This window comes from Danio rerio, chromosome 8 (genome assembly GCF_049306965.1).
Source record: "Danio rerio strain Tuebingen ecotype United States chromosome 8, GRCz12tu, whole genome shotgun sequence".
NCBI lineage: Eukaryota > Metazoa > Chordata > Actinopteri > Cypriniformes > Danionidae > Danio > Danio rerio.
The window spans coordinates 55,959,517-55,983,127 of NC_133183.1; the positions used below are offsets into that span (position 1 = coordinate 55,959,517).

At 36.5% G+C, this 23,611-nt stretch overlaps 1 protein-coding gene across 1 annotated transcript in view; it reads right to left on the minus strand.

The window, feature by feature from the left end:
* The window catches only part of mtor (mechanistic target of rapamycin kinase), a 244,731-nt gene that overhangs the window by 157,551 nt on the left and 63,569 nt on the right, over positions 1 to 23,611 (minus strand). The window contains exons 21-25 of the mRNA NM_001077211.3: positions 23,121 to 23,288; positions 12,680 to 12,792; positions 8,942 to 9,104; positions 6,744 to 6,836; positions 2,445 to 2,591 (exon numbers count right to left, since the gene is read on the minus strand). Of these exons, the coding sequence (NP_001070679.3) occupies positions 2,445 to 2,591; positions 6,744 to 6,836; positions 8,942 to 9,104; positions 12,680 to 12,792; positions 23,121 to 23,288 (684 nt within the window). The remainder of the gene's footprint in view (positions 1 to 2,444; positions 2,592 to 6,743; positions 6,837 to 8,941; positions 9,105 to 12,679; positions 12,793 to 23,120; positions 23,289 to 23,611) is intronic.

Here is a 23,611-nt window from a genome sequence, read left to right on the forward strand (position 1 = left end):
CAGAAGGACAACCATCTGTGCAGCAATCCACTAATCAAGCCTGTGTGGTAAAGTGGCAAGACCGAAGCCACACCCCGCCTAGAATTTGCCAAAAGGCATCTAAAGGACTCTCAGACCATAAGAAATAAAATTCTCTGGTCTGATGAGACTAAAACTGAACTCTATGGAGTGAATGCCAGGCGATACATTTTGAGAAAACCAGGCACCGCTCATCACCAGGCTAATACCATCCCTACAGTGAAGCATGGTGGTGGCAGCATCATGCTGTGGAGATGTTTTTCAGCAGCAGGAACTGGAAGACTAGTCAGTCTAGAGCAGGGTTTTTCAAAGTCTAAGACAGTGGGCCTCCCTTTTGACACAACTTATCCATTGGCGCCCCCCTCCTCCCATATATATATACAGTGTATATAAAGACACAGACAGATGTCAGACTGTTAACTCACTTTTGTCATCATTTGCATGAAAGTGCAATTATTTACAGAGTAATAAGTATTTTAATATAACGTTTTTAAAACTAGGATGATGGTTCAATATGAATAGAACAGATCCAAGAACTGACTCCATCCCAGTCAAAACAGTCGAAGTTTAGCGGGTCCCATGCTGTCATTAGCCAAAATATTTTGACAAACCACACATAAAGGTCGTGGTTCATCAGCTGGTCCTGTCCACGTAAATCCCAAACTCAAATACTGATCATCATATCGTCGTCTTTTGGGTTTAAGCCCTGAACTTGAAGGCTTTTGTGGCGAGGGGGCGTGGCCGAGAGCCGTGGGAACGTAGTGAGGCCACCGCGTAAGTGGATACACCTGCGGTGCGCACCTGCCTCGGATCGCACGGAAGGAGCTCTGGATCATAAAAGGAGGAACGAGGGCAGAGGAACCCGAGAGAGGACCGGGCCCGGGCATTTTACTTTTGCTTTCAGTTTGTTCTGGTTTGGACGGCAGCCTCCGTGAGGAGCTGCCGTCACTGTTATTAATAAATCATTTTAAAACTGCTTCGGTTCTCCGCCTCCTTCTTCCCGGCGGCCAAAGGGCCGTGAACTTCATTACAGCTTTGAATCGGGGTGGGTCTCAGAAACCGACCCATTGTATTAGCAGGCATATACCTGTATTGGCGGGCTTGCCAAACAGAAGCGAATTCACAGCTATGGCCTTCTGGGTAAAAAAGGTTTTCTTACATTTGACGTATTATTTTTTTTTTTGCTTTGTTTAATTAAAACGTTTAAATATAATAAAAAAATACATATAATAATTAAACTTAATAATTATATTTTTATTACATTTTTTCCCGCGCCTCCCCTGACATGCTCTGGCGCCCCCCAGGGGAGGCGCGCCTCACACTTTGAAAACCCCTGGGACAGAGGGAAAGATGAATGCAGCAATATACAGAGACATCCTGAATGAAAACCTGCTTCAGAGTGCTCTTGACCTCAGACTGGAGTGATGGTTCATCTTTCAGCAGGATAATGACCCAAAGCACACAGCCAAAATGTCAATGGAGTGGCTTCACAACTCTGAGAATTTCCTTGAGTGGCCCAGCCATAGCCCAGATCTAAATCCTATTGAACATTTCTGGAGAGATCTGAAAATGGCTGTACACCGTCGCTTCCCATCCAACCTGATAAAGCTTGAGAGGTACTGCAAAGAGGAATGGGTAAAAATTTCCAAAGACAGGTGTGCCAAGCTTGTTGCATCATATTCAAAAAGACTAGAGGCTGTAATTGCTGCCAAAGGTGCATCAACAAAGTATTGAGCAAAGGCTGTGAATACTTCTGTACGTGTGATTTTTCAGGTTTTATTTTTTTTTAAATAAATTTGCAACAATCAAAAAAAACGTTTTTCACATTGTCATTATGATGTATTGTGTGTAGAATTTTGAGGAAATAAATGAATTTAATCCATTTTGGAATAAAGCTGTAAGATAGAAATATTTGGAAAAAAGTGAAGCGCTATGAATACTTTCCAGATGCACAATACATTCATTTATATTTATCTATAGTTGGAGGTCGTGTGTTGGCTCAAGGCTGCAGGTCTTGATTTGAGATTTGAGAACCAGACAGAACTGTTGTATAAACATTAATAAATTTGAGAGACATGCTCAGCATGCATTTAACAGGATTCATTCACTTCTAATTTAAAAATGTTTTCATTCTTTACAAACTTAAATACAAGTCAAAGTTACCCTATTAAAGAGAGTGTGATTCAATTTCATTATTTCAAGATGTAAGGAGAAAAAAAATAGATGCTATATTGAGATTTCTAAAAGTTGAGCCAAAGCTAATTTTATTGGGACTGTCTGATATTAGTAGAGAGATCGTTCTGCTTCAGTATCTATATATCCTGTGGACATTCTTCCCAAACTGTTATTGGCAAGTGCAAATGTTAACCACAGACGCTCTAATATGTGAGTGTGAAGTTCTGAAAGTTACACTTGATTTTACAAACCTTCTGAAGAGCAGTTGTGCTGACGTGCAGCTTCTTCATAGGTCCAGATTCCACTGGGCCACTGACCAGTGTGTCGCTTTGACTACTACGCAATTGTCTGTGCTGAAATATTAAAGGGTCCTCTTCCTCTTCGGCCAAAGTATATCCCTGACAGAGAGAAATACACACACAGGTTAGCAAAGCCAAAATAAACACACGTGTATACACACATACACAGTTGTGTTCAGTTTAAATATACCTGCATGCACAAAAGACAGCCGAGAAAGAGCAACAAAATGTTTTTGTGTTTTTTGTGTGATATTGTGGTTTATGTACAAGCAACATACATGAATAAAAAACAACCAAAAATAAAATGAATACATGTATATAAGGTGCTCAGCATAAATGAGTACACCACATTTTGAAAACAAATTTTGTAATTATATCTCAGTGAATATTCGCATGTATTCTATATTTATTTTTATATATTTATATTATATTTAATTACATATACACATTTTAATATTGCAAAAAAATGACAAACTACAAAATGTCAACAAAATTGTAATGGTTTTCTTAACTTTGCCTCTTTTTAAAACTGTAATTTAATATTTTTCCCTAACATAAAGTTTGTTGTACAAATTTTTGGATTGTTATCATATGTTATTTTGTTAGATTAGCTCCACATTTGAAAAGTAATTCAAGTAATATATACATATTATCAGGGCTGGGAAAGTTGAGGCAGTATTACCGAGTTAAAACATACATTAATTAATTAATTAATTAAGCATATATTATTAGGGCAGGGAAAGTTAAGACAGTTTTATTGAGTTAACACATTAATTAATTAATGCCAACAACACGCAATGAATTATTTTGCTGTTTGTTTAAACTGCTTATTTAAAATTAGTTGAAACAACACAATTATTTTGTGTTTTTTTGGGGACAACTTAATTTTTTTATATTTAATCCACTTAAATTTGTAAAAAAAAATGTTAAAAGTTAATTTAAGTAACTTAATTTTTGTTGTGACAACATGAACCAATTGTGTGGAACCCAGTGTTTTTACAGTGAATTATTCTATCGCACGTTAACAGTTTATTAAAATTAGTCCATTGCTTACTGGCTCTGAATACACACTGACAAACAATGGGTTAGAACGATCATTGGCTTGGGAAGGCCACCATCAAGCATGTCAACCAATGAGAACATTTGTAATGGGGCTAATGCTGGGTTTTAATTAAATGCGGAGCTCTGCATTACTTGCTCTACCTTACTTCCGGGATCTTTTTTCACTTCAAGCTAAATTGAAGCTTAAGCTCAAGTTGAATTACTTAAAAGTTGCAATTAAGGTGAATTTTACATGATTGTGGTAAACGCGCCGCACATTCCACATCATTCGTGCCGCCTGGTGGAAATTCGTCTATAAAGCTGAAATAAGCTTTACTTTTCAATTTAATTGGATTACATTAATGTTTAAGTTAAGTTTTACAATATATTTTAACTGTTAAAATGTTATAAAATATGGGAATACACCTCAGTTGTTTAAAGAACAATTTTTAATATACCAGACCTTTTAAAATAAAAATTCTTTGACGAATTTCGCATAGAAAATGCAATTAATCATGTGTTTAATCACTAATATTATTTTATTTAAATCGTTACAAAGGATTAATAGTTATATATGTTGTACAGAACTATGCTAACGTTTTATGCCTACAGTTACGTTTGTTGTTTTAGTGAGGGTATAATGACATTATATATTATTTCTCATTCTCTTTATTAAGATACAAGAAGAAAATAAGGGGTTTAAGATAGATTTAAAAAAACTGATGAAACAAGGACAGTCATATAATATACTGAATATAATATACCGTATGTATTAGCAATATTAAAGGCAGTATGAGATTTAACTGGAGAGAAAAAGAAAGATAGAACATGCTAAATCTAAGGATGAACTCTTAGAAATGCTGAAAGATGCTTGATTTTAAATAGCACATAATTTCAGAAAAGACTAAGAGAATAATAAAGTTTAAGCTGTTTAAACGCAGACTGTTAATGCTAGTCTTTTGATTCCAAAAGTAATTTTGTTCTGAATATTGTTTCCCTATATTTTCTGTTTGTATATTAAAAGTATAGTTCACCCAAAGGTAATGACCCTGCACTTACTCCATACCTTTTCGATAGACAGATTTGTGCAAAAGTATTAGGCTTCCAAAGCTGGTGGACTGGCATAGTACTATATGAAGAGTTCAGATGTAAAATCCTATAAATCCATCAGACCTCTTTTCTTGTAAATGACCATTTTCTATCAAGCTCCTATAATTAGGTGAAGAAGTTTCATTTTATATGTAATGATAAGGTTATTAGCTAGTAAATAAAATAACTTTTTTTTAAAATATCACTTTAGACAATTCTTTGTTTTTTAACAAGGTAAATTTTATTTTCCTTCAAAACCAGCTAAATCCTTTTTTTTTGGTTGCAAAAAACCCTAAATCCACCTTTTGAGACAAGACTCTGTAATTAGCTGTAAATCACTAAAGATGACATTAGAAATTATTTTACCAAACATAAAACACATTACACAAACCATCTAAAATGAAAAAATATATAAATCTGTCAAGCAAGGGGTGGTTCATGTAGTGTAAAAACATTGTGAAACATCAATATCTGTGCATTGTCCATTAATATAAAAAGCTTATCAGACGTATAGGTAATATGAAGTCATATAAATAATGAATAGTTTTTTTACAATATCTTTACCATTATTCTTTTCTTTATCTTTAAAAAAAAAAGCTTAAATTAGCAAATAAAAAACAAGGTAGGCCTACTGTGCGAAAAGGTGATGCCTCACAGACAATTTTAGAAGCTGTCATTCATTCATTCTCACTATACTCAAGGTCTTGGTCTCTTGTTTATCTCTTGTATATCAGCGCGCTGCTACATTGAAAACATACGAGTCGATTTGCGCCTTCTGATTGGTTCTCGGGATATAGCCGCTGAAGAAGATTTTATTCTCTCTGTATGAAGTATTTTCTAACTGTAAAGCAGTTAATTTTCTCTTCACAAAATGTATGTAGTGTTTGCAGCAAACATGCCAGCCTGTGTTAAAAATACAGTGATATGTCTGTGTAAGATGAGTATGCCTGCACAGGAGCAACACTAGGAGAAGGCTGAGTGACTGATTGTGTAGAATAACTGAATATGTAAAACACTGATTATATATGTTAAAACTTGTATGAAGCTATATGTGTCAGAAGTTAGAATGAGTAACATTATCAAGTTATTATCCTATCATAACAATGTATGTAAACACTTAGTTCCTTTGCATAAGTTGCATCTATACTTTGCTGACATAGACCTGTAACATCTCTGTTGACATGAGCTAGTGGGCTGAGAGCCAAGAATAGCAGGACCCCTTAGACTAGAAAACCTATTCAAAAATGGTCAAAAGTTAAAAAGAGACACATAGGGGTGTGTCAAAAAACATAAATAAAGGAGAAGGAGCAGGAGACACTTTAGAAGGTGTCCAGGAGAGACTTCAGAATGCTCTGGGGTCTGCTCTGCTCTTTCTCGGCTTTATTATGGAGAATAAAGTCTATTTTCTGATATTCAAAATCTCCGGTCTGATCATTTCTAATTGATAAGACGTCGAATTTACGACACCGCTTTTGCTGTCAAAGGCAAGTGGTGTTAAGCGGCTTTTGCCAACAAACTATTATTTCTAAATTCACTGATGTTGCGATTTGGATAATTAGAAGCAAATCTATTTGTTATTGGTGTACTACGTCCCTAAAGCATTCACTCAAGTCATTATCTCATTTTTGGCAGAAGTGGCATTTAGCGGCTTTTGCATCTGAACTCTTCATATATATATATATATATGACAACATTGGAATAAAGCTGTGCCTCTGTGCCTTGAAAAATAACATGACATCATTTAGGTTGCACTAGCAAAAGGGAGAAAGCATATGTATGTAAATAAATATAAGATTTATTCTCCAAAAACAGGGCAAAATGTTCCCAGCAGTATTACATGTTGGATATTTTTTGTCCGAAAAGAAAAATGATGCATGTCAATGGCAAAGACGAGATTAATTCTGGTATGCCAAGAGACCATGTGCTAGAACAGGAAGTCTGGGTTCACTAGCAAAGAATGAGGGGTGGTTGACACAGGAGGCTACAGTAAATGCAGCAAACAGAGGCAGGCTTCTCCATCAGAACACAAGAGGAGGCTTGTTTAAGACATGAATTGTCATCAGGGACCTAGTTTATGTAGAAAAAGTTAGTTTTTCTGCAAATAGGAGGCAGGATGCTGACCTTGACGATACGACAGATGAGAACATCATAGCGCTGGTGATTGATGCGGTGTTTCAACATCACTTTGTTCACCATAGGAATGAAGATCTGATACTGTGAAAGAAACAGAGACAGATTCATTTATACACTATTTTAAACGATATATTTTTTTAAACCATGAATATTAACAAATGAATTTCAACACAATTCTATAAGGTCTTCAAATATTTTCCACATGATTAAACCATATTTATAATGTGCTGTATTTACATTTGAAGTCAGAATTATTAGCAACCCGTTATTTACACTCACTGGCCACTTTATTAGGTATACCTTACTAGTACCAGATTGGCCCCCTTTTGCCTTCAGAGCTGCATTAATCCATCGTGGCATAGATTCAACAAGGTACTGGAAATATTCCTTAAAGATTTTGATCCATATTGACATGATAGCATCGTGTAGTTGCTGCAGGTTTGTCGGCTGCACATCCATCTTCCGTTCCACCACAAAGGTGCTCTATTGGATTGAGTTCTGGGGACTGTGGAGGTCATTTGAGTACAGTGAACTCATGTTCAAGTAACCAGTCAGAGATGATTCGCGCTTTATGACATGGCGCATTATCCTGCTTGAAGTAGCCATTATAAGATGGGTACGCTGTGCTCATAAAGGGACGGCCATGGTCAGCAACAATACTCAGTTAGGCTGTGGCGTTGACACGATGCTCAATTGGTACTAATGGGCCCAAAGTATGCCAAGGAAATATCCCCCACAGCATTACATCACCAGCAGCCTGAACCGTTAATAGGCAGGATGGATCCATGCTTTCATGTTGTTGATGCCAAATTCTGACCCAACCATCCGAGTGAGACTCATCAGACCAGGCAACGTATTTTCAATCTTCTATTGTCCAATTTTGGTGAGCCTGTATGAGTTGTAGCCTCAGTTTCCTGCTCATAGACAGGAATGGCACCCAGTTTGGTCTTCTGCTGCTGTAGTCAATCCGCCTCAAGGTTTGAAGTGTTGTGCGTTCAGAAATGCTCTTCTGCATACCTTGGTTGTAATGAGTGGTTATTTGAGTTACTGTAGTTGTACCTAATAAAATGGCCGGTGGGTGTTTATTTGTCCAATTTCAGTTTAACAAAAAAATTTTCCAGCATATTTTTTTAAACAAAATAGTTTTAATAACTCATTTCTAATAACTAATTTCTTTTATTATTACCATGATGACGGCACAAAATATTTTACTAGATATTTTTCAAGATACTAGCATTCAGTTTAAAGTAACTTTATGTCACTTTTTATATCATTATACATTATACATGGTTTACTCTGTAGACAATCAAAAAAATGCTAATTGCTTAAGGAGGCTAATAATATTGACCTTAATTAAAAAAATACAATTAAAAACTGCTTTTATTGTAGCCTAAATAAAATAAATAAGACTTTCTTCAGAAGAAAAAAAAACATAAAATACGGTGAAAATTTGGGATTTAAAAAAAAAATAAATCACAGAAGGACTAATAATTGTGACTTCAACTGTATGTAATGAACATAGACTAACAATAACTAAAAAGACGGTTACAAAATTGAGAATATGTGAAAAATAGAAGAATTCAGTGAATTGAATTTAGTATTTAGTTCTAAAGTTACAGCATAATTTGCACTAGTCTCCTTCATTTTAGAATCAACTAAGTAGTAGCACTTTGATTCCTTCTAAACGAATGGGAGGGTAAGCATACTGAAATGATTATTTTGATTCCATACGGTATAATAAAATGGTGTCGGGAATGAATGCGAGCACATGTGTATGCATGTGCCTAAAAGCCCATCAAGTAGGAAGTACACAAATAAAGCGTTGCTCCTCTAACACAGGAAACCGAGGATCGTGGCCTGCAGTGATCAAAGGGATCAGAACATGCGTCTGGTGTTCATGATGGCCACATGTTGACTGGTAATTTTAAAAGGGTTTTTGGAAGAATGGTTCAAGCCATGACCTCATCCCTGTCTCTGATTGAAAGCCTCTTTGTGCATTAGCGAGACACTAGGAAATAATTACACAGCTACTTCATCACATAAAACTCCGGGAATTGGTTTAAAAGTTTATTTTCAAACCGTTAAGACATCTTTAGAGGCACCGCACCCAAAAAGATAATGCTCTGAAATATTACATACGCAACTATAACTATTGGACAGACTTGGGGTAGATTTAGAGCTTGTACCTTTTTACCAAGCTGGAAGACCAGCGAGGACAGTGTGTCCATGGAGGAGTTCCTCAGCTCTGGAGTAACATCAAGAGTGCGAACAATGGGGTGGATAATTCTGGAGGCATAATCCGTGAAGTCCAACGATTCAGTCAGGCGATCTAAAGTCTCCAAAGCAACCCTAAACAACAAAAAGAAATGATCAAAAGTAATTAAAAACATTAAGTTAAACTGTCAATATATGACTATATGCCCACTGATAATCGTTTTAAATAATCATGATTACAATTATGACCAAAATAATCATGATTACAGTATTCCCCATAATCGAGCAGCTATAATTTCTGAGCATATTTCCATCTTTATGTTTTTTTATCTTCATTTGATGTGGCAAATGTACACACCTAATTTGCTTCATTTGCAATAAATTATGAATGTATTATTATTCGTCCTACTTTGTATATATTGACCATTGAAGCTTTTAAAAAACAGGACAGAGAGAATAGAAAACACATCTGGCATGACGGTAGAGCCAACACAATCGAGCACAATAATAAAATTCAATTCCAGTCAAATTTTCTCTTTAAAATTCTTTCTGAAACGCAGCTCAACACTTTGTCAGTAAAATAATAGGGATCAAACGCAGATTGCTGTCTGTAGAAAAGCTTTTTGCAGAGAGTAATGACAGCTGGCCAAAACCGCTGTGTTAATGTGATCCTGTCCTCATAGACTCTGGGGTTATCTGATTTGCATCTGTCCTCGCCACGGCAGTGAAAACAATTTCAATACCTACCTCAGTGGACCTATCCACACTTCATGATGACATGAAATACAATACAAACACACACACACACACACACACACACACACACACACACACACACACACACACACACACACACACACACACACACACACACACACACACACACACACACACACACACACACAGTGCTCAGCATAAAGAAGTAAATGCCTCACAGATCTCTCTTTTTAAATGAACTTTTTCTACAGGATAATAACAAAAAAAAAATCTCTGCATATACATAAGATTACTCGTTACCAAAGCCAAAACTGAAACTAATCCAACAAAAAAGATCACAGTCCAAAAACGAATACAACCAATTAAATGTTTGGGAAAAATACTAAATGAAATTGTAATAGTAGGAAAAAAAAAAAGAAAAACATAAAAAATGTCAAATTTAGTTGAAAATCTGTAGTTTGTAAATTAGTTTGTTTAAACTTAAATGTTTTATATTTCTATTCCTAAAGATGCAAGGAGTCCAAACTCTTATTTTAATGAGTATATGTGTTTTAATGTTATAAATGCACCAAAACATTTTGGCTATATTCTCAAAGAAATGGATAAAAATATTAATTTTAGGGCTGGTTGACATTCCAAAAAAGATAATCACGATATCACGTTTCATATCATTCAGTTTCGATAATTATTACATATTTTTTAACAATCCATTTAGGAATATTGCGTCCTGTAAATAGTGAATGCGCTCTTGGCACGACGCAGCTGGCTCTTAAAGGTAATGGGAGATGAGACTCTAATTGGTTTATTCTCAAAACACATTAAGAAAATAAACTCAACCCTTTTAGACCATGCGCCTTGGCGCAAAGCAGGTTTTCCCGTCCTTAAATTAGCAAAAATGCGTTCTGACATGCCCTGAAAGCGTTTGCGCCCTGCGTTTTGCGCTCTGCGCATGGACCGTCAAAATAGAGCCCTGAATGCTTAGAAAGAAATGTAAAAATGTATGTTCACATACCCTGCCATACAGGTGCCGTTCTCTGTCAGAATTTTGCTTGGTCATGATTACCCAGGCCTTGCACAGTTCCGTCTTCTTTCCTTGTCTTTGGCTAGGCAGAACCTCGGTTTTTAGCACTACCTAGTTTTGAATCTGGTAATCATGGAACATTATTTCTTGCACATGACCAAGAAAGACTTCCAAAGACTTGTAGGCCTTTAACTTCTCTCTTGTAAAAACACTTGGAGTTTCAATGAGACAGTTGTATATTTCGGGCTGGATGCTTGGCCATTTTGTCCAATCTAATATCGCAGATGGACCTGTCAGACGAATGCCGCTCACTTTAACATTAATTTTGCAGAATAACTGTGCTTATCAATGGGTGACAAGCTGCTATAATACGCTAAAAGCATTATGTAAATAATATATATAATATGTAATCAATATAACTTATCTCTAAGACAACAACAAACTCTGTACCGCACCACATGTTATTCCCTCACTGTAAACGCTTGCGCTCCTGGTTTTTTATCTGCAAACTCGCTAAATGCGCATCCTGAATGTTTACAAACAGGCAATTCGTCTATAGCGCTTCATACTGAAACTACATACTGAACTTTTTTATTTATTGATATAGACCTTTTATGCACTTCCGCATTTTTCGAATGGAAATACGTCAATGAAGTGCATTAGAACTTCCTGTTATCATACTGGCAGATACGAAAAATGGCAGAGTCGAAGAATCGCAGTTTCTGTTGTGTTCCAGGCTGTTCGTCTTCTAACCAAAAACAGCCCTACCTTTTATTTTATTCTTTTCCTGTGGTTCCAAACCTGAAACCCAAATGGATACAGGCTATCTGAAGAGAGGAAGGGCATTGTTTTAATGTAAAACAGGTAGCACCTATGTCTGCAGCCGGCACCTCGCTCCGGATGATTACAGTGGTGGCTGCGTCGTTCGCCACCTGAAGAGTGGTGTTGTCCCGAGCCTATTCCCTTGGAACAACTTTACAGCTCCTTTGAGAAGGGAGTCAGTATATGACAGAACCTACAAACATCAGTCTAAACAGCTATGCTGTGAAGATAGCGACACGGTGGCTAAGGCAGCAAGGATGGATGACGACTACGTGACACCCCCACCTGCATTGAGGTAAAGTTGGTTTTATTTTCACACATTTGTTTATTTAGAAGTCTCTATATTATTTACCATGTTACTTTGAATATTCGATCAAATTACCATGCAAACATGACTTGAAAACAACATTAACACTGGTTATTTGACTGTGAACAATGCTGTACTTTGATAGTCATTGGCTGCTAATATAATTTCGCTATTTAGAGTTTGCAAATAATACTTTAAAGAAATTATATTGTTAAAGGGAAAGTCTGAATGTGCAAATATAAAACCAACTTTACCACGATCCCACCTGCAGTTAAGATTGTTCATAGTGTATTTAGCTAACGCTAGTCACCTGTGTGTACCGTTATGCATATCTACCTGAACAAATTAATGTTAATAATATAAGCTGTTCACGAAGCTTAACTAATAAAATAATTTTTTTTTTTTTTAATAATGAAACAATTTATTGCTGTGACATCTAGTAAATACACAAAGTTTTATCATACTAGCATGTGTGGAAGTATTTAAAACAAGTGTGTTACAACTGGCCCTGTGTTAGGTTCTACCCCGCTCTCCCCTATTTTAATTGCATGTTTTTAATTACTTATTTAATTAACTTCGGAAGACAACTCAGGCTCGCCGAAAACACTCTAGCTGCCTTTTCTCCGCCAAAAAACTCATACCGGAACTGGGTTTACACGTTGTTGACGTACTTCCGTTTTTTGCGTAAAAGGTCTATTGACAACGGTGTTTGGTCAATAAATACAAACACCGATTTTATCACCCACTCCTAATTCATTTTCTACTCATTTATAGTGAGCACTGTATATATCTATTTTTTTCCAAAGATAAAAAAGGTGCGGTAGATTAAATTTTAATACTGACTTGCGGGCTTGCAGAGGGACATCCGGGGCATCGAACAGTTTTACTACAGGAGGCAGCAGCAGGTGGAGATAGTCATCCAGGTTAGCTCCGAACAGTTGGATGGCCATGAGTAACTAGGAGACACAAGGAATAAGTTGGCATGAAAACCATAGACTGGTATATGAAGAAAAACAGCACATCTCTGGCAAAAACATTGGAGCCCTACATATTATATGTATTTATTCAGTCTGCTGAATGCTTGTTTCTGATTAGATTATAAACATTTTTTAAACAGCATGCCTCAAATTTGTTATTTTTAATGTAGCCAATTGACAAGCATGCATAAAATAGATGCTCACAATAGGTTTTCCAGGCTCAACTCAAATTCAAATCTTATGTCACATACAGAGTCAAACAGTATTGCAGTATGATTTGCAATAAAATGCTTACACAACCACTCGTGACATTAAAAAATTAAAAACAATAACAAAATACAGTTCTAAAAATAATAATAGAATCTAAACTATTGAGAAATAGAAGTTATGCAATAGAAAATAAAAGCAAACATAAAATATTTCAAGTGTTTCGATATAAAGTACACACTTTTGATATAGAGTATGTACAACTGTGCTGCAATGAGATGAAAACAAGTCAACATTTCAGATTTTACCTTAAAGATCCTCAAACTGGTGTTTGTTCTCTCTGAAATAAGTTTTGTATCTCTCACTATTCAGCTCTTAGATCATATGGTCAAATTCTCTGCTTGGTATGCACCCAGACACAACATTCCCCCCACACCCCCCCCCCCCCCTCTATAACTTGAATAAATCTAGCATCAGGGCACCTGCAAAAGATTCTCAGAGTGTGGAAGAAACATTATTTGCTGAAATGGAGAGTCACAGAGAGCGCAGTTGCTTAGCAATGAGAGACGCAAAAGGAGCACAAGCTCCTTAGAGCGTTGGAAAGAAAGAGAAAGCATTGCGGTTTACATTTTCCTCACATTTTTAGACATAAAATGTGAATGATCCCTAAGGTTTGCAATTCTTTTCTGCTTTTTAAAGATTTTTTTGCCAAATAAATTATTAGAATGACTCAGTATTCAGACAGAAATAAAAGTTGGAGAGAGAGAGAGGGTAAGGGGATTGAGAAAGGACGGTGAGCTGGGACTCGAACTCAGGACACCTGAAGCACAATGTAGCTATAGAATTATTTTCTAATAAATTTACAGCTAAAGTAGTTAAATGCAGGGAGTCTTGGTTGGATTACAGATACATAACACTACACAGAATGATTTCAATCTAATAAAAAAAATATATATATAATCAAAACAAACTAAACTGAAGTGTGTTTTAGGTATGGTAAGCATAGTTTAAGCAGAATAAATGACTGTGGTCTATTGAATGATCAGAAAATAATTAACACTCAAGATGTAACCCCTCTACACACAAAAAAAAAAACTTGTTCTACTTGTTCAAACTATATTTACACTAAAATGAGTTGAAACAACACAATTCTTAGGTTTTTTTTAGGTGTGACAACTTCATTTTTTTTATATTCAATCCGCAATTTTTTTTTTTTAAAACAACCGAGTTAACTTAATTAATTTGTCTTGGAATTGAAGAAGATGAAGGAATTGTGTAGAACCCAGCATGTTTTACAGTGTAAATCACTACCTTAGATATGCATTGTTTTGTAGTAGTTCAATTGCCTGTTGTAAGTTACTACTTACACATGCTATAGTTAGTCAATAATTGGTATAAAAATATATTAATAAAAAAAATTAATCAATCATCAGCCAACACACATCTCTTTAAGCTTTTTCACTATTAAAAACAAAAATACTTCTCTCTAATAAGCACATTTTGACATTTATTTGGATTGACACAAATTGACCAACAAATGCAAGTACATTAAAGTGAATAAGTGCTAAGAGAAAACCTTGAATCAAAATAATTTTAATTTAAAAACGAATATAAAATATTAATATATACTTTTTCCTCTGCAATCGGCATGTCTTATAAAAAAATAAAAAAATAAAACCTGTATAAACCATCTTTGTTTTAGATGCTCCTTGGAGACACAGGGATGAAATCTTGGTGAAGTGACTGACTGAGCTTTTGTTTTCTTATCTGTCTCGCAACAATTGACAGGCAGTTTAAGAGCTCCTGCAGAATGACCTCAGTGCTCTCGGTGACGCAGACAGTGGTTATGGGCTCTCCAGGCGTGCGGAGGAAAGGCTCATGTGGGTGTACGGCTTTGAATTACTTGAGTGGGGTATGTGGGTTTGGCCGGTGGCTGCACACATCTGTTAAAGGCTAAAGACTGGCAGAAAAGACATCGAATGATTGAGGAGCTCTGGGGAGCTCTGATATTCTTGACTTTCGTTTGAAGTGTGAAAGGAGATTTTTACAGGTCACAATATGGGTATGAATATAGACACGCACAGGGTACGACTATACATTTAACACACAAACAGGTAACAAAGCTGACTTTTTGTCACCTGTTGGTTTCTTATAATGACCCGGCATGTCAGGATTCCCCTTGTTTCTCTTTTTCTTCATTTGTTTTTGTTCTGTATGTTCACGCATGGCTGATCTAAATTTTTCATAGGGATGCACCGAAATGAAAATTCCGGGCCAAAACCAAAACTCCTGTATGCACTTGAACGAAAACAAAAATCAAAAATGTTTTGGAATAATTAGTTATTATTTTATTAAAAAGTAATTTCGTAAGACTTATTCATTTTAACCTAATAGTTTAGACAGTTTTAAGTAAACACAAGCCAATGAAATAACATATTATTGACAGTAAAAGTATTATTGTGATTAACAGCACAGTAGTGTTATTGTAAGCAGCAGAAACAAGCACAGTACCGTACATCTTGTTTTTCTGGTGGCCGTGTGCGGTTCATGCATGGATAATTACAAGGGAAGATGAGTGGAATATCCAGAGAGTAGAACATTTAGTTATTTATAGCTTTGACCACAGCATGGCACAGCAACAAACTGCCCTTATGCGGCACAAGTCATTGAAATGAATGAGTTTCATAGAACAGTGCTTTCCGTGTCCAGTGTGAAAGCTGCTTCACACAATGCAGTGGCTATATGGCTGGAAGAGGAGTAAAACCAGCAAGCCCTTTTAAAATATTATTTTCTGACAATAATTTTTGACAGCCGAAAATTAGATGGATCTCTAGAACAGCACCAACATATCCTCATAAAGTAAACTATATTTTTAAATTTCTGCACAAATCCTAAATTAAGTTGTCGCAAACTCAATTGTTATTATAGTAAAAACACAGATACGGTAGACTGTAGACTAGGAACTGTGTTGAAGTTGTCAAAATACTAAATACTGCTACTGAAAATGACATATTTTTCATTCAAATTAACCGTAGTCTTATATTGTCTATGTATTTTATATTGTAAAAAAAGAATAAAAGTATTACATTAAACTTTATATTACAGTATTAACTATTGACATTCATGTTTAGCTAGTCAAATGTATTTGTATCTATAAACCCATAATTTACTGCATTTGAGTTCTTGCTCCTTTTCCCCACCCTACACTTGTACCGGCAACACTTTAGAATAACTATCCGTTATAACTAGTTAGTAGTCCATTAATAAACTGTTAGTTAATGAGTTATAAGTGACTTGTTAAATAAAAGTTAATAGTTTGTTAATTATTTATAACTATAACTAGCCAACAGATAACTAATAGTATATGTTATTGGGACGTTATTCTAAAGTTGCAACTATTCTTCATTTATTAACTGTTAGCAAATGAAGAATAGTTGCAACTTTAGAATAACGTCTCAATAACATACTTAAGCTAATAACTAACACTTAACTAATATATATTAACTCACACTTTACAGATCAGTTGTTCATAGTTTGTTTACCATCTAATAACCCCAGCAAAACTTTGTAGAAATTTATTAAAATATTTTTTTATTTATTTTGTTTTCATGTTTAGCACAAAAAGTGCCCAAACATCATGGGTTTGTATTGTGTTGTATCCTGCTGTTCTGCCATGTGAAGGCTCAGTATGTGTGTTTCTAGACATTAAACACAATGTTCAACATTTCATCTGTGGAGTTTCTTTGGTAAAATACAACACACAGAACAGCCTATGAGTGGAACAAGGTTAAGGTAAGTACTAACATTTTATATTTTAAATATCACATCAAATTTCTGTAGCTTGAACTTGTTCAATCTATTTGCTGTTCTACAAAGTTTCACTGGTATTAGTAGATGGTTAACAAACTATGAATAACTGATCTGTAAAGTGTGAGTTAATATGTTACTTAAGTGTTACTTTTTAGCTTAAGTATGTTATTGGGACGTTATTCTAAAGATGCAACTATTCCTCATTTATGAACTGTTAGTAAATGAGGAACAGATGCAACTTTAGAATAACGTCCCAAAAATATATATAAACTATTAACTGATCTTTAACAAGCTTTCAATTAGTATTTTACAAACAGCTTGTTCATGATCTATTACTAATTTATTAGGAATAGTTATAAATCATTAAAATAAGTTAACAAGTCATTTATAACTTGCTAACTAACAGTTTGTAAGTTATCTATAAGGCACAGTTGTAATTAACAAACTATAAACTTTTATTTAACAAGTCATTTATAACTCATTAACTAACAGTTTATTAATGGACTATAAACTAGTTATAACAGATAGTTCTAAAGTTTTACCATGATTTTTTTCACAAATAATATGATTTTTATCATTTTATTTTGGTGGTTTGATCTAATAGATTACTTAATATACTCAATTGTGACCCACTCACAAATTGTCATTATCATTCATTACCCATTATCCAATTACTATGCAATTAAAAACATAGATAATATATATTAAAATATACACTTTAGATGACTATATAGCTATAATTGCTGATGATTGAAAGATTAACTGAATATCTAATATGTAAGAATATGTCATTCTAAGGGCTTTAATTTAATGATCTAGACGCAAAATCTAAGTCTTTTTTCAGCTTTCAGTTGGTCAGTGGCGCAGTCGACTTCCGTTACTCAAAATAGCAACATGGCAAAACACACCTTAACACCTCCTTTTTAGACCGGAACACCCAAGAGTCCACAAAGTGGTGCGAATGGATTTGCTATTTAAACAAAGTGGCACAAATGTGAAAATTAAGGTTGCGCTGGTCTGAAAATAGCAACAAATCACGCCCTAAGACTTAAATCAATGTATGGTTACATAATGCTCCTGTATGTACAAAAATAGCAGTTCCATTCCTATTATGCCGTTTAGTTCAAGAATATTCACTAGTCTGAGAAGACAAAAATGTCTTCTAAAAAGTTCTAAAATACAGGTTATCAGTTGATCTAGATAAGGACAGAAAACAGTTCATTAAGTAAAAGTGTGTTGTTCGTCAGTAGAGGACGTAAGATGGTTTTATATGGGATGAGATCATCTGACACCAGAAGGTGAACTTAGCACATACTGAAATAACATGAAACAGGTGTCATAGAAAGCAGACATGAGGTGCTTTGTAAATGTAATGTGTATTTATATAGCGCATTTATTGTGTATGGCCATACACCCAAAGCGCTTCACAATCATGAGGGGGGGTCTCTCCACACCACCACCAGTGTGCAGCATCCACTTGGATGATGCGACGGCTGCCACAGGACAACGGCGCCAGTGCGCTCACCACACACCAGCTATTGGTGGAGTGGAGAGACAGGGATAGAGCCAATTCAGTGGACGGGGATGATTGGGAGGCCATGATCGTATGGGCCGATAGAGGGACTTTGGCCAGGACACCGGGGTTACACCCCTACTCTTTCACGAGAAGTGTCATGGGATTTTTAATGACCACAGAGAGTCAGGACCTCGGTTTAACGTCTCATCCGAAAGACGGCGCCCACTGACAGTGTAGTGTCCCCTTCACTTTTACTGGGGCATTAGGACTCACTTAGACCTCAGGTTGAGCGCCCCCTGCTGGCCTCACTAACACCACTTCCAACAGCAACCTAGTGTTCCCTAGTGGTCTCCCATCCAGGTACTAACCAGGCTCAGCCCTGCTTAGCTTTAGTGAGTAACCGGTCTTGGGCTGCAGTGTGATATGGCTATTCACACATTTACCACGGTAAAGTACTGTAAAATGACCGGATTGACTTTACCGGAAGAAAATACAGAACGGTGCTGTCCACACAAGCGAAATCTTGGTTAAAATATTATTTAAATGCTGTTTTATTTTATTTTTTGCCTGAATGTGAAGCACTTAAGTTTTATTATCTGTAAAATCGAACACATTTTAAACGTCTGATAACTCAAAAAGGCTGAACTTACTGAACATATTTTTTCTTTCAAAAATGAGAGACAATATTATGTAATGCAAAGTTTTATGATAATAAACAAAAAGGAGGGATGTAAAGAAAGCTGCATCTCAATAGTCATCTGGTGCATACTTTCACTGTAAAAACAGACTTTAAAGGGCCATGACAACCCCCACGTTCGGTTCAGGTCTACCTCAGAATTTTTTCAAAAGATGCATCATGATGGGTGTGGAGCTCTGCGGCCAAAGGGCAGGAGTGGGCGTGGCCAACAGAGCAGGGGAAAAGGAGCAAACAACTGTTCGCAAACCGTGAGGAGACGCATGATTTTATAGTTTACAAAGATAAAACATAAAGAAATAAACAGTAATTTAATGCCCTGCTACATTTGTAATTTCATAAACACATAACCAAAATTTATATTACTATAAAGATAATCGTGTTCGTATAAACACTATAAATGAGGACTTCCCCCTCAATCTACGAGTCTGAATGCAGACTCAGTGCAGCAGGTTTCTTGCCCTGTCTATTTTAACCGTTATCCCTGCTGGTAATCTACAGGATTTAGGCAAACATAGCAGCACGGAAATGTGTCTAAATGTCAACGAACTCCTGATAAAAGACAACGTCCACCATTCTCCAATTCTCATACTGCTCTCCCGACAAAAATGCTTGCTGCACACAAACAGCTTTGCTGTATCGGCCCTGACATCATCGCGGGGAAAAACATGCAACAAACCCCGTGGATTATAGAAACAAACACATAAAACCCTTTATGAATGGCTAAATACTGTGTGCCGTGGGTCAGTGGACGCGGTCTCACCCCATCATCAACGTAGGGTCTCACAGCCTAGCACTGGCAGGTCTGTCTTGCTTTCGAAAAGCTAGTGCAGTCATGAATAATTAAGAAGCAGGGTCTTCTCATCAGATAAAAAAAACTCGGCTATGAATAATAATAAGAAAGCGACGCGTCATCTTTGCACTTGCAGTTTTGCGCTACGTCACCGATTTTGATCCTGCCCCAAAAATCATTTTAAACCCGGAAGCTGAAATCAGCTGACAAAATCTCTAAATTATCCAGTTTTCCCCACAATTAAAGCTGACAGGTGCTTACATTGTCTTAACTGATGCTCAACACACACAAATCGGTTAAAATCCCCAAAAAAAGTACTCGAGGGTTTCTTGAACCTTTAATATATCTAGAAAGCTTAACGTACCTAGAAAGAATAAATCAAGCAAAGACGATTTCTAAAGTGTCAAACTCACATTACCATGACATTGTGAGTCAGCCCAATTACTGATGTACTAGATGATTTCTGAATAATTAACACTAAATGTAAAAGACAATAATAATGTAACCTAAAATAGAAATCTACCCAAATGTCAAGAAGTTGGCCAGTCAACATGTCATGAACGTGACCATTAATTCAAATAAAATATGCAAATAAAGGTACATAATGAGTTTACCATAAAGCCAGCTTTGGCCATGTGTATGCATTTAAAGAAGAAAGCTAAATCAATCAGTGTCATACCATACATTTCCCAATTCACACTGGTTCATTTCCAGCAGTATTTATAAAAGCTTGGATAACCTCACTTCTTAAGAACTTATCCTAAATCAATCACAATTAGAAAACAACAGACAGAACAAAATTACTCTGCTTTCCTTCTTCCATTTATTGCAAAAACACTTGAGCGAGTATATTTTCATTTTTATATAACCAGATCAAAAGAGAGCTACATGAAGAATCGGTTTCGATTGACATGTTCATTAGTGTACACTGCACTACAGTATATCCCCTAGCCTTTGCGGAAGGAAGGAGGAAACCACTACGGACTAGTGTAAAGGGTTATTCGACTTTAATCATGAGATTTATATATAAATCTTGTCTCATCCATTGGATTGTTTAAACTAATAGTTTTTTTTGTTTTGTTTTGTTTTTTAACGTAAATTATGCCAGAATATCCTTTGATGTCACTTACAATCTAATGGAACAAACTTCTGAAAGTGATCGCAGTCCGCCGACCGCCCACATCACAGCAGCAACCCGCTCGCAAAAAATACACACGGCCTCGTTTACTAATACATATTAGTTTTAAAATGGCATTTTAGAACGAAAACGATCCACGTCCACAATGGCGTTTCATCTAGCATTTCTGAACAGCTCTCAATCCACACAATACTGCTGAAAACGCACATCACGTGACCACACACACACTCTGTCATGAGCTGCAGCAAATGTGCGCGTTTAAGCTCCAGCAGTTAGTGCACATCAGACAGTGTATCAAGGATGTACCGTTTGACCGCGTCTCACTATAGTTGTCAAACGTGATGTTTAATTCATCTTGTCTCTACCTAACGACTCTTCAGTTTTTTTAATCTATCAGGTAACGTGTCACAGCATCAGTACACTGCTTCAATTTTTTACTTTCACGCTTGTATCTCAGACACTGTTGGTTGTGCACCTATTTGACCAACCAAGTTTGTTGACGCTATTAAAACGACACATTTCACTCTGCCTATTCATGCCAGAGTCCCGTGGAAAAAAGTGATTGACAGGTGGTAATTTGTGTGTCACTTATTGTTATTTATTTATGATTTGGTTATGGGTAAAACAAAGAACATGCGGGTCAGGTAGTTAAAACGATAGGCTACAAATAATCCGCAGTGATTGAATAAATCATTCAAAAATAATGAATTTACTGCAACCTACGAACACCATTTCATCGTCTATCGCAATGTTTCACATTAGACATTGTACGATGCCAAATTGGTCAACGCCGCCCAACCTTAATGGCCATCTCAGCAACTTTACTCCAGTGGTTTGAGTCTTACCTCTCAGGTAGAACCTTCGGGGTCACCTTGAACGGAGATAAGATGTCCTACTTAGCATGTTGCTACTGGAGTTGCCCAGGGCTCAATTCTATGAGCTTCTCTAGTCTCACTACTTGGCATCACTAGGATCTGTCATTCATAAAAATGGCTTTTCATATCACTGCTATGCTGTTGCCACTTAAAATCACCATCATTCCAGCCAGATAAATCAACTATAGCTGACCGCATGTCTGACATACTTGTCCGAGCCTCACCATTTTTGCTATTAGGGTGCCTCAGGGCTCTGTTCTTGGACCACTTCTCCTCTCCATTTATATAGCATCACTGGGACCTGTCATTCAGAAGCATGCCTTTTCCTATTATTCCTATGCTGGCGACACTCACATCAACCTTTCATTCCTGTTGGATGATCTGACAACTGCTGCTCAGATTTCAGCAGGTCTGACAGATATGTCCTGCAGAGCGAAGAACCATCACCTTCAACTCAATCCTGCCAAAACTGAAGTGCTGGTAATCCTGGCCAACCGGATGTCTAAGCTCTAGCTTTGTCCAGGCTGAACTATTGCAAACCTCTGCAGCTGATCCTGAAAGTTAAATTGAGAGTGGTGTTTTTGCCAAAAAGAGCACATCACACCTTTATTCATCAATCAACACTGGCTGCCAACTGTCGCTTGCAATATGGCTCATTTTCACTGAGTGGTACAGTCTGGTACGGTTCGGTATGCTTTTATGGTCGTTTCCACTGTTAAAGGGTACGTAAAAGAGAACCGCACCGTACCACTTTTTGGTCACCCATTGTAAAGGGTGCCAAGCAGGACAAAAGGTACCAAAAGGCGGAGCAAGACGTGCAGCTGAATGCTATTGCTTTACATTGGTAAATTAAAATAATGTCTTTTGAGAAAGACTTCTGGGCGACACGATGGGTCAGTCGTTAGCACTTTGCCTCAAAGCAAGAAGGTTGCTGGTTTGAGTTCCAGATGGATCAGTTGGCATTTCTGTGCGGAGTTTGCATGTTCTCCCATTGTTGGCGTGGGTTTCCTCCGAGTGCATGTCCAAAAACATGCGCTATAGGTCAAGTGATTAAAGTAAATTGGTCGTAGTGTATGTGTGTGAATGAGTGTGTATGGATGTTTCCCAGTACTGGGTTGCAGCTGGAAAGGCATCGGCTGTGTAAAACATATACTGGATAAGTTGACGGTTCATTCAGCTGTGGCGACCCCTGATAAATACAGGGACTAAGTCGAAGGAAAATGAATGAATGAATGAAAAAGATTTCTGCTGAACTAATGTCTGCGTGTGTTTACCTTGATGGTGACATTGCGTCCAACACTCATGTCGTGCATGAAGACTCGCAGCATGTGTGGGATGAGCTGTGGAAGGTAGAGTTTGAATTCTCCACCGAGAGCCACAACAATCTGCTCAATCAGCAAAATGATGGTGTTCTGCATAGGGTTGTTTGGAGTCCAGTATTCCTATGGAAAAGATAACACCAAATCCCATGTATTAAAAGTATCCCATTTAGAAATAGCAAATAGTACCAGACACACACATTCAGTTGAAGTCAGAGTTATTAGCCCCCCTTTGATTTTTCTTCCTTTTTAAATATCTCCCAAATGATGTTTAACAGAGCAAAGAAATTTTCACAGTATGTCTGATAATATTTTTTCTTCTGGATAAAGACTTATTTGTTTTATTTTGGCTAGTATAAAAGCAGTTTTTAATTAAAAAAAAAAAAACATTTTAAGGTCAAAATGATTAGCCCCTTTAAGCTATATATTTTTTCGATAGTCTACAG